The 12,363-nt window shown below is 31.3% G+C and overlaps 3 protein-coding genes across 5 annotated transcripts in view; all 3 read left to right on the top strand.

Annotated features, from left to right (window-relative positions):
- The first annotated feature begins 2 nt into the window (after positions 1–2).
- Dpm3 (Dolichyl-phosphate mannosyltransferase subunit 3) lies at positions 3–3,294 on the top strand. Of its 3 annotated transcripts, none has more exons than XR_013880664.1 (6): positions 3–137; positions 676–1,214; positions 1,465–1,547; positions 1,900–2,051; positions 2,244–2,765; positions 3,143–3,294. XR_013880664.1 is itself a non-coding variant. In XM_080164420.1 (5 exons), exons 2-4 carry the CDS (start codon positions 1,125–1,127, stop codon positions 2,012–2,014), a joined length of 288 nt encoding a protein of 95 aa, XP_080020546.1. In that variant the 5' UTR covers positions 3–137; positions 676–1,124; the 3' UTR covers positions 2,015–2,051; positions 2,244–3,294. The 3 variants fall into 3 exon arrangements, 1 of the variants encoding a protein (XP_080020546.1); XR_013880665.1 differs by having other exon boundaries at positions 2,244–2,759; XM_080164420.1 differs by having other exon boundaries at positions 2,244–3,294.
- On the top strand, positions 3,286–11,485 carry Slh (sec1 family domain containing Slh). Its single transcript, XM_080164410.1, has 20 exons — positions 3,286–3,345; positions 3,781–3,936; positions 4,380–4,452; positions 4,853–4,911; positions 5,186–5,309; positions 5,542–5,678; positions 6,038–6,133; positions 6,505–6,564; positions 6,837–6,934; positions 7,378–7,478; positions 7,693–7,817; positions 8,167–8,279; positions 8,637–8,709; positions 8,935–9,020; positions 9,151–9,195; positions 9,439–9,530; positions 9,653–9,778; positions 10,199–10,296; positions 10,571–10,671; positions 10,882–11,485. The coding sequence occupies exons 1-20, from the start codon at positions 3,308–3,310 to the stop codon at positions 10,980–10,982; spliced, it is 1,902 nt and encodes a 633-aa protein (XP_080020536.1). The 5' UTR covers positions 3,286–3,307; the 3' UTR covers positions 10,983–11,485.
- Positions 11,461–12,363, top strand: part of nbs (nibrin) — a 32,549-nt gene continuing 31,646 nt past the window's right edge. The window contains exon 1 of the mRNA XM_080164409.1: positions 11,461–11,580. Within this exon, the coding sequence (XP_080020535.1) occupies positions 11,499–11,580 (82 nt within the window). The 5' untranslated portion in view covers positions 11,461–11,498. The remainder of the gene's footprint in view (positions 11,581–12,363) is intronic.

Consider the following 12,363-nt stretch of genomic DNA (forward strand, 5'->3'; position numbering starts at 1 on the left):
GGAAGAAAGGGGTATAGATTAATTTAATCTTCATTGTTCTTTCCCTCCATGCCTTATTTTACTCTTCATACAAAGAATTGCTGTGCTTGTGATTTCTAATTTAAAGAGTTTTCATGTATAAGAATGAGATACAAGCAGTAAGATGCATGTTTTTAAAAGCGAAGCTTTTCTATAATTAGGGTAGGTCCGTCCGTACGTCCGTCCGAGATAGATAGCTTTTATTCGTTAATTTAGGCATGTTAGAATTGTCCTATCGATTTCAAACTTTGCATGATGATTCCTGTTGTAGTTAGGTACGTTTTAGAAAGCGTAGCAACTCTATAATCATAACCAGAATGTCCGTATGTCCATTTAAAACATGTTGATTTTTCTACTTTTTTAACAACAAATTTTTATGTGATCTAATTATCCGTTTGATCTGATTTTTGGTATATTGATTCCTGGGACAACAAAGATCAATATTATAAGCGAAGCAACTCTATAATCAAGCCCTTAAAACGTAAGTATGTCCATAAACATTATCCTGTATCAAGCAGTCTTTCAACAAATTTACTTACAATTTTGCTTTGACTCTTATACTTTTATATTCTGATGATTCAGTTTAGACACTATACAAGTGTTAATGTCCGTTTGTCCTACCGTTCGCTTTTATGGATGTTGCCATCCTTGTTTTAGTATAATCTAATTCCGATAGATAATTCATTTTTAAAATATTGATACTTTTATAAACAATACTCTATATTATCTAATTCTAGTCTGTGGTGTGGTGTATGGCAGGTGTTCTACTTAAAACAATTACAATATTTTTTCAAATTATTAGCTTGAAACTCTTATCATACCTTATTGATAAGTGAATTTAATTAAAGATTCGAACCATCCAACCTAAATTCTTACTGATTTTTTTTACTGTTAAACTAACTTTATGATAAAACAAACAAAATTTTGTCAAACTTAAATTGTTCATTGAATCTTATTTTCTCTGAACCTCTCTGTTAGTGTAGCTAGAACAGGTTTTTTTTCTTACTGTGTTATTTTTTAGTACATTTTGTTGATATTTCTTTGAAGCTTTAAAATTTTGCTATTTATTATTTGTTTGTTGCAGAAAGACCTAAAATTTTTTAAATATGACCAAGTTATTAGAATGGATCACAGGAGCTGTTTTGTTCCTTGGAGTTTGGATAGCTCTGCTTACTGGACAGTTTGGTGATATCCAGGTAATTATAGAGTAGATGCGCGACTGAAAATTCTTTCAGCTGAGCTACTATAATAGGATGGACAGTTACGAATACAGTCTCAATGCAGCTTCTCTTCACAAACTATATCCTTATTTTTAAAAAAAAAACTCAGTACACATACACAAACATACGTTCTTAGATTTACTTTATTACCTATTTAGTTATTATATTGAGTGTATAATATTATAATTTTTTGCGAATTATATATCAAAAAGTTCTTTAATTTTAGGAAAATCGGCAATTGGTGTTATTCTCTCCTATTATTGCTGTTGCTATGTTTGGTATTTACAGTATTCTAGTTATTGCATACAGGTAATTTGATAAATGTATCAATTAAATCATACTGTTTTATAAGTATAAAAATATTACCAAAAATAGCTCTTTTGATTAGTTTTTTTTAGTTTGATTTTTCTATACATATATTATTTAGTTAGGTATACAAAAACTTTTTTTTCTTTTTGCGATCTTTTAAAATACATGATATCATAGACTTTCCAAAGTAGTGACAATTGTGTCCTTAGGTAGTGCATCTTGAACAAGTTAAACTTATTTGAGATCCATAAATAAGTAAATTGTTATACTTAAAGCAAATAAATTTAGATAATACTATTTTGTGTGGAAATATCGTTCAAAGAGGATATAAATCAAATTTTCCCATTTCCAGGGTGGCCACATTCAATGACTGCGAGGACGCGGCTGACGAGCTGCGGAAACAGATAAAGGAGGCGAGGCTAGACCTGGCCAGCAAAGGATTCAAATTTGAAGAAGCCACCAGCTGATTATAGCAATTAGAATCTCATATGTAGCATGGATTCGGTGATTATTAGTATTAGACGATAAATAAATCTTCCTTTCATTTTTTTCTGTGTAATTCTGTATTTCTAGCTTGTAATTAAATGGGTCATAGTAGATTAAGTATTAAAAAAAAAAATCCTATTACTACAACCCATTATTTTTTATTAAATAGCAATTAAGAGGAAGATTTATTTATCTATCATTGAATACTAGCATTAATAATGGTGAAGGGCAATCTGGACTTATAGAATCAAAATATTTGTTATCTCTTTCTTCGAGAATTAATCTTTTAACTTGGACTGATTTTCATTTTTTTATTGTCAAAAATAACTTTAGTTTAACCTAAAATTTTATTTTCTTTCCTAAGTAGGTATAATCTTTGTCACAAATTAAATGGCACCTCAAAATTTTTTAAAACTTTTTGCGAACCAAAAATGTTCTTTGCTAAATTAAATAGGTAGCTTTTCTGCATTTTATTATAGGATATCATTACTATCAATAAAGAAAATCTATTAATTTTACAATCATTTCATATTTTTTAATATCCCTTTCCATCTACACATTATTTTATTATTATGTTACTTAGTTTCATTCCAAAAGATTTTAGTTATAATTTATTTGTTTTTGTTATATCGCAATATAATGTAATTTTTAAGCTTACCAAAAAATCGATCTTATCTATTTTATATTTATTAGATAATCAAAAACTCTTTAATTGCATTTAGCTGTGTAAGGGTAATATATTCAGCAATTTCAATGGGTTGAATATTTTCTTTCTAACAAAATAACCTCAATATACCTCTTTCATGTCAAACTTTCTTTGTTTCAACCAGTTGAGGAGGGTACAATGGACTGTAAATAACATTGGTACCAAAAGTTTTTTAACAACGTTGGCTCAAAAACTTTGGGTACGTAACTTTTACTGAATATTGTTAGGTTGGTTCAAAACTTTAACAAACCTAAAATTCTAATCTACAGAAAGAATAATTCATCGTACTATTATCTTACCCCTTATGATCCCTGGATTTTAACCCAGAAACTCTAAATTTCCTACAAATCAAATACGAATTGAATTGCTGAATATTGAATCTTGCCCTTATCATTTTGTATAGATTAGTTTACAAATTGTAATTTTAGCCTTACTTATAAATGTCTTCCTTTAATAAGCTTTTTTTTATTTGTTGTTACCTATCTGTTATTCATATTTTCCTAAATATTTCACATATATTTTTTCATCAAATGCTCAATTGATATTTTCAGAAAATATTATTTGTAAAATGAGTACTGTTAGAAGTAGACAGATTGAAGCTCTAAGGTGAAATAATTTTCTTACCTCATGTATAGCACATGTCTGTTGCGTAATTTCTACAATATATACTAGTTGCTTCACCCACAGCCTCTAGAGGGAAAGCTGGGATGTCCGGGAAATAGCCAAAAACCAACCCAACACATTTAATATTCCTCCATGAAAAGTATAACTTATACGGACCATCAATTTCCGAGATATTTAGCTTCAGACAAAAAATATTACCACTTTATATATTGCAGGATTGAGAGTGAGGGAGGGTAAAGTGGACCGTAAATTATAGTAATACCCAAAGTTTTAATAAAATTTTCCTTTTAAGTTGCCACAAAAACCTTTGCTTTTAAAGCAATAATTTTTATCCACTAAAGGGTATATTTTGGTACGGAATAGGTGCACCGATAAATAAGATATGTTAATAAGATAATCTAATTTTTCTTACATCAGGAGCATGTTACAGTTATCCTCTAACGGAGAGATAGACCCAACCTGGAAGGTGTTGATCTACGACAAGACTGGACAGAACATTATTGGTCCCCTCCTCTCTGTCAAGGATCTGAGAGACCTTGGGGTCACTCTGCATCTTTCTCTTCATTCAGACAGGTAAATCACAGGGAGGGAGAGGCCTTTAGTACCCAAACTTTTATAATAACGTTTATTTTGTTTGTTTGCTTAAAAACTTTGAATTTTGATTGGTTGTTACATTAAGTGGAATGTCCATACTTTTCAACCATTAATTGTAAACTAAAGAGAGAGTAGCTCTGTGGATCATCATTATTCCATTTAACGGCAATTGTCATATCCCTTAAGATCTGTGGGTTATTCATCATTATTTACTATGTATTTTTTAGACATAGTTGGTTCATTCCTCTCTGAAAGATTTTAAACAATGCTCTTGTAATGCACGCAATACTTTATGTCACTTATAAAGACAGAAATGCATAAATCATTTAAGTAGTAAAAAACATTATAAGGATGGCTAACCAAGTAACGAAATACAACTTGAATAAACACAGATAATGGAAGTAACCCTGTTTATTTTGTAGGGATAGTATACCAGAAGCACCTGCAGTATATTTCTGTTATCCCACCGAAGAAAATATTCATAGAATTTGTCAGGTATTGTAAAACTATTTAAACCTTAGAATTATTCTATCACGCATAAAAATGGTTTAAAATTGACAGAAATTTAAATGAGAAGCATAAAATTTTTATAAAATTCAAAGAAGAAGATATACCTACTAATTTTTCACAGCGTTGAGACAAAGTGAGCTTTGTAGTATATACTCATTGGGAGGGTAAAAATAGTAAAACACATGTGCTGACGAAAAATTTACTTTTTCTGTTAAACAGACCGACGGACGGACATATGAATGTTACATCAATAAAGATTTTTTAATAAAAATATTATCTTTAAAGTGTATTATTTACCGTAAACCTGAAAATAATGTAAATCTTAAACTGATGGAACACTTCAATGTCGAAATAATAACTGCAAATTTATTAACTTTGCATTTAGGATATGAAGAATGGTTTATATGGAAATTACTATTACAACTTTATTTCACCCATTAACAGGTCACTTTTATGCTTAAAATTTAACATACATAAGAATTTCTATAGTGCAGTATATCTGTATTATAATTAACTTTAATTTTTTATTGAACACTCTGTTATAACTGTTTTAGTTATGGACATAAATTAATACCAGTTTTGTTGGCTTAGGCCTCCGGCCCCTCATCGCAAACAAAACGGTGTTTAAACTTAAATTTTTTCATTTTAATATCCGCGGAAAGCTGTCTATAAAAACTCTGCGATGAATAACTATTCTTGAAAACAATCTTTATTTTAGGCAAAAACTGGAAGAAATAGCAGAGTCAGCGCTGCAAAGCAACTGTGTAGGACAAATTCAAAAACTTTTTGATCAGTATGTCAATTTTATCAGCTTAGAAGATGAAATGTTTTGTCTTAAACAGGTTTATATTTTGTCGTTAATAATTTTGATAATATTTGATAACTAAATAAAAAGCTTCGTGACCCTTTTCAGTGTTAAAAAATCCAATGTTTCTATATAATCCATGAAGAAAAAGTGTTTTGCCTCAAACTTTTATTATTGAATAAGATTATATTTTTTAAATATTAGGTAACCTAAAATTAGTTTTTCTAAAACCTTATTTTATTGGATTTTTATGGATATTTTTATTTTAGCCTAAGGACAGTAGTATATCTTATTACAACCTGAATCGAGGCTCTGTGACTGATACAGAGATGGAAACAATGTTGGATACAGTTACAGAGTCGCTCTTCTCCCTCTGTGTTACTCTTGGTACTGTTCCTATTATTAGGTAATTTATAGCGACTAGCTTCTAACCTATTAATAACTTTCGTTTAGATTTAAGAGAAAGATATAGGTAGGTAATTTTTTGGATGTATGTGTTTCTTTGACCATTTGGTTCTCTTCCTCAAAGAGGGGAAGTTTTTTTCTCTTTTGCATAAATCTTGCGAGGGGACCTTGTCATACAGGGCCCTAACCCTACGGGGCTACCCAGTTCCCAAAATAACCTAACCAAGTTGAACTTTACCAAAGTAATAAACAAACTAACTAAAATTCCAAGCACTTTGAGTTTGGGGGAAATATTCGATCAACTTTAAAGATATGAATAATCATCTTGACTAAGCATAGATTTATGGGAAATGATTTTAGGTGTCCAAAAGGCAATGCAGCTGAAGCAGTGGCCAATAAGCTGGATAAAAAACTCAGAGATAATCTTAAAGATGCTAGAAATTCGCTTTTTGGAAGGTAAGATCTCTTTTACAATTTAGATTTTAATCTTGCTTAAGCAGTCAAAGGCCAAAAGCCATTCGTATGCGTCTGACAAAATACCAGACGTAAACATTAAACTTTTTAGTTCTCACTATTTTGTCTTTTGTAAAGGGATCATCAAACAGTACATGCTTTTTAGTGTACAGTACACAAATTTTCATTCAACACTTTACACTGTTAATTTTTCTTCATAAATCAATTGTAGTCTTGAACTAGCATCAAATACTTTACTTTAGTCTAAAGTACACTAATTGTAGCTTGACCCTTTTCCATAACCGATTCAATCATTCACGCTTTTATGTCTAGCCAAAATAATTTTAGACAAATAAAATAATTTTTATTTATAGTGACGGTGCCGCAACAGGAAGATATAGCTTTCACAGACCTGTACTTATCATAGTGGATAGGTAAACGTTTAGATATTTTAATTTCCTCCAAAAATGTTGCAAAAAACCTGCCTTAAAGCAGTTCGACCGCCGTGGGTGTTTTGTACTTAATTATGCTCCATATTGATGGGAATGTTTACAAGAAGTTTCAGCTTTCGGTCTTTTTTATGAGTCGAGGAAATCACGTTTACCTCAAGAACGTTTCAGACATACGGACATTTCAAATTATAGAAATGTGCAACAAAGTACCTTATTTTTTTAAGTTAATCAACAACAAAAAAAATATATTTTAGATCAGTAGACATGTCTACCCCCTTGCACCATACGTGGACCTATCAAGCTCTAGCCCATGATGTCCTGCCATATCACCAGAATAGAGTTACTGTGCCAGGTGAGTAACATCATACCTGGACTTACCGTTACTTGGCTCACTATGTCCTGAAATTAAATCAAATTAAAATTGACGAATAATGTGAAATAGTGAAGACACTAAAGACTTATAAATATTTAGGGAGCGCCTTGGTTAAGAATAAATACGTAAAATAAATCTTATTCGCGCTTTCATGTGTGCAACAGAAAAGTGTGTTGTATAGAATTGGAGCATTTTCAGATTACTTGAGGCCTTTTCAAGTTTTCATGTTACTTAAACCGATATCCGTGTATGGTTAGTCAAACAACTTCTTTTTTTCTTATGATAGGTTAGATTCCAACAACAATTTATTGTAAACTAACTTCATTCCATTCAAAAATAAATTTCTTTTTAAACGTTCCAATTTTCATCATAGTAAATCCGTAGCTACCATAGTATCCTGTCAAAATATTTTGATATTTTAGGTGAGGAGGGTCCTGGTGGTGCCAAGAAGAAGGACAAGGAATATGAACTTGGATCCAATGATGAATTCTGGGGTAAACATAAAGGATCTCCTTTTCCCCAGGTTAGAAACACATTTTTTGCAATGTTGAAAATACTTAGAGGTTTGTACTGATTATATAAAAAATACAGAATATTTATTTCTCGCATCATATTATAAACAGCTTTCCGCGGATATAAAATGATTTTTTAGCCCCTAAATCAAAATTATATAAGAGTTTCGATTTAAAAGGAGACATTGGTAGAAACTTATTATTAACCTATTTTGTTACCCCCAGGTAGCAGAATCTATCCAAGAGTCCATAGAAGAGATCAAGAACAAGCAAGAGGATATCCAGAGGATGAAATCAGATCTTGGTCTGGCCGGGGACAATGATGCAGAATCTGCTCTCAGCAATCTTAGGTAGGGATTAGAATTAGCCAATAACAGCTGCTACCCACTCCTATAATACTTCCAGTTCAAAATTCTACAAAGGTCGTGTAATGAAATGATTATGTGTCTTTACGAAGTATCAGGGAGGGAGATGACATTGGATTTAAAATTAAACAAATACCCAAAGTTTTATAAAAATATACTCTCATTGGTTGGCTTATAACTTTGGGTACTTCTTTTAAATCTTGATTGTCATTGATTTACTTAGAGAAGATAAGATTATTTAAAAGAGGAAAGAATATTTTTAAATTGTGTTCTCTTGGAAGCGTTAACGCCAGTATTTGGAGTATCTATATCGTCTTATAAATTCTGCTTTTAGTCTGACAGACAACACTGCCAAGCTGACTTCAGCCATGACAGACCTCCCCGTTCTGCTGGAGAAGAAGAGGTTCATTGACATGCACACATCACTGGCCTCGGCTATTCTGGATTGTAAGTATTTTTTTTGTGTAGCGTAGCTGCTCATTGTTTACTTTGTCCAAAAGCTAAAAAGTATATAATCTTCACTATAATTGCATGCTAATCAAGAATTCATTGTTATATTATAATTTACAAACTATTTGGGAGCTGCTTACAAAGAAAGATGGATTAACCTTTCACAAATTGATGTGTGAATGTTTGCCTTTGTAATCTGTTATATTAAGGGAGGGGAGGAATGGGGTGAAGTTTTATTCATAGACCAGGTTCCTCCTATTCTGTTATTTTCTGAGAGTAAAATTAGAAAGAAGGATTTATGTATTTATTAAAATGTATAAATATACCTACATAATATTGTATATTTGTTTATAGGTATTAAGAAAAGAAGGCTTGATGTTTTCTTTGAAATTGAAGAGAAAATAATGTCTGGCACTACTCTTGACAAGTAAGCATATCATGAATGATTATTTTCAACAATTATGAAAAATTCATATGTAGCAAAGCATAAAAAAATCATGATGGACAAACGAACAAAGTGAAATATATAAAATGTTCAGTGGTCATAAAAACGAGAGGAATAAGGGAATATATTATTGATTTCCTAAATGAATTTATGTATTTAATAACAAGGCCATGAATATACAAAGTTATCACAACTCCGTATTTTCAGGAGCATAATGGAGATGATAAACGACCCTGACCAAGGAACCCCGGATGATAAGCTTAGACTCTTCCTTATTTACTATCTTTGTACAGGTAACATGTTGCTTAAAGTGTAACCATCCGCTTGCTGTACGAAAGTCTGTCCTATATTAAATCTATTTACATTTTACAGATAGTGCCTCAAACTATACCTACAGGGGATTCAATTTAGTTTATTGTTTAGAAAACTGCACAGATGCCGAGTTTGATCAGTATTCACAAGGACTTCAGGAATAGTTTTTCTACCAGATGATTTATTAGAAAAAAATGGGATTAAATAAAAAAGAAACCTAAGAAAAAAATTGAGGTCCTACTGTGGTAGAAACGATATAAAATATCTTCAATAGACATGTTAGCTGTTATTTTGGTTAATTTAACGTTTTAGGTGACACGTTTTTTTTTCTTGTTTATTTATTTACAACCAACATTCGAAGAAACTTTAAAATATGATTGTTAGAAACTATGACTGTGAAGGATGCTGGATGTGATTTATCAGCCCTAACTTATCTTAAAAGATGGAAAAGCTATTCAATGATTGAGAGAAAGAATTTCGATTTTAACCAGGTGAATTATGATAAGATCAAACTATTAATGATCCAAGATAGCCTTTAAATCTGATTGAAATATACATAATTTTACCAAGTCTATAATATTACTTTTAAATTAATCAATATCTTACTTTTCAGGGCCAAGGAATGACAACAACAAAGTCTGTATCAATGTTCAGCAAACTAATGGAGAAATCCAGCAACTTTGTGATGGAGGGAGTTAAGAATCTGGTTGTTAAGAAACACGATCTACCTATTACCAAGGTATGGATTTATTGAGAGATTACCCATAGTTTCTGAGAGTTTGGACCTAAGTCATCATGGAGTAGGTTGAGACTTTTTTGTACAGCTACAAGGGCTTGCTCAAGCTCCACGTTCAAGCACATTATCACTTGGCATGCAATAATCTTGAACTCTCATCACTGTAGCTCAGTGTGCTACCACTGAGCCACGACGTTCCCATTACGCCTAATAACTGAGGTATTTGATCCATTAGACATACTCAATAATAAATTAATAAAACTACCAAAATTCTTGATATACTAAATCAAAAAACAGAAAGTACAATGATGATTGTATTTTATTATTATTTAAATAGATGATGATATAACTACCTAGTACTCCAGAAGGTAGGAAAATACAATGTTGATTGTATCTTATCTGTTTATATGAAATAACATTTAGATAGTTGATGATATAGTGGATCAGAAGGCGGGGAAATACAATGATGATTACAAATATCTTGATCCTAAGATTCTACGCGGAGGTGACAATATGCCAAGGTAGGAAATTGTACAGTTTTCTACGCGGTTATTGTTAGTTACATATATCCGATAGCAGAATGTGCAATCTTTTTGAAGGCGAAAAAACTACCATAAAAGTTTTATTCGTATATAATACTTATCAAATAATAATTACGCTTTTAATAATATTGAAATCTATCAATATTTTCTAATATTTTCATCCTTTTAATAACATTAAACGCTTTGCAAATTAAAAAAATTGGCAAAATACAATTTCATTGTGCATCACATTTTTATCATTTTTTATATATAGAATGAAGACGACTTTTAACGACGCCATTGTATTTGTTGTTGGCGGTGGAAACTATATTGAATATCAGAATCTGAGGGATTATGTTAAAGCTAAAAATACAGGTAATGGCTTTAAATTCAGGCATTCAAGGACAAAAGGCATTTATATTGGGTTCTTTCCCTTTTTTAGTGTGAATTTCTACCTTTCGTAATATAAGGCTTAAGATGAGGGAAAAAATAAGTTACATTTATTTTAATTGAAAAAAGTATAGGTTCCTAGTGTGGCAATCCTAACGAATGAAACAATTTTCAAGTTCTCTTTAATTATTTCAGGAAGCAGTTTGACGGCTAAACGAGTAGTGTATGGATGTACCCAGCTGACTAGTGCTAACCAATTTCTTCTTGACCTCAAGAGGCTGGGTACGGAGATGTAATTTTAGTTGAAAAACCCGGCCATCTTTCTTCTAGTTTTGGTTACTTATATACATTTCTTAAACAAAATATGTCTTTGGATAAAAAAGAGATTACCTAGGCTAATTTATTTTTCGTTACAAACTGGATATAAGATGGTTTGTTGTTTGGTTTAAAGTTTTCTACTTTCCCATCAAAAGCTATTATAAGGTCAACACTCTTAATGTATTGTTGAGTAATTTAAGCAATAGTTATAATTCATGATTTTTTTTTTCTAGAATTCAATAAAACCTCCGTTTACAACTTTACATGTTATAGGTTATTATGTATTTTAATTTGTTTTAGTTTTAATTGTAATTTGTAACTAATGTTCTATGAGATGTTTTAATTCGTTTCTTTTTTGTAAAGATTTACTGTGATAATGCTTTTATTGAAAATAAGTTTTGATAAAATTATGATATATTGAACCTGAATGAAAAATTATTTATAAATATTCTTAAGTCTTAGTTTTTGATAAAATTTCAGATTTTTAGATAAAAATGTGGTTTTTGATTCGCGAGCCCCAGGGTGTGGGGAAGATTGATTTAACTTGTACTACATCAAAATGGGCTCTAGTGCCAGGTATAAAAGATGCCTAAAGATTTAGGGGAGAAATCAGTCCAAAAAGTGTAAGAGGAGGGATGAGGGGGGGCGGGTGTCAATGGTATTCTATATTCTTTGCAAATAGCTCGCTTTTGCATGAATAACTAAAACTAATGAAGGGTCAAATTTTCTTGAGTACAGGAATTTCCATCGGCTTTTTAAATATTTTTATACACCTTGAAATCAACAAAATGTTTGACAGTATTTCAATAAAAATCCCCACACCTTTTTATATTCTATTTAATGTCACCATATTAGTCAAAATAAGGGGGGGGGGGGGAAGTTTTGACACATTTGCGTAAACCTGGCACCCTGGCTTTATCTTTGGAATGAGAGGGTAGGTTATTAGGGATAAAATCATTCTTATATGATGAATTTCACGAAGTTTTAAGATTTTTTGGATAGGCCTCCAGGTTCCGGAGCTCCAGGCCTCCAGGTGGTCTCTGGACAGGTAAAAAAATAAAAAATTTCTTATTTGGACAGTTAGAGGTAAGTTTATAAAACAACATAACCTTCTTTTATTATATTATTTACATATTTGAAGAAAAAATTACAATCGGCCTCCAGGTTGAGGTGCTGGAGGCCTCCAGGTGGTCTCTGGACAGGTAAAAAATCTAAATTTCTTATTTGGACAGTTAGAGGTAAGTTTATAAAACAACATAACCTTCTTTTAATATATTATTTACATATTTAAGAAAAAATTACAATCGGCCTCCAGGTTCAGGTGCTGGAGGCCTCCAGGTGGCCTCTGGACAGGTAAAA

This window comes from Acartia tonsa, chromosome 6 (genome assembly GCF_053477335.1).
Source record: "Acartia tonsa isolate MP-2025a chromosome 6, ASM5347733v1, whole genome shotgun sequence".
Lineage (NCBI taxonomy): Eukaryota > Metazoa > Arthropoda > Copepoda > Calanoida > Acartiidae > Acartia > Acartia tonsa.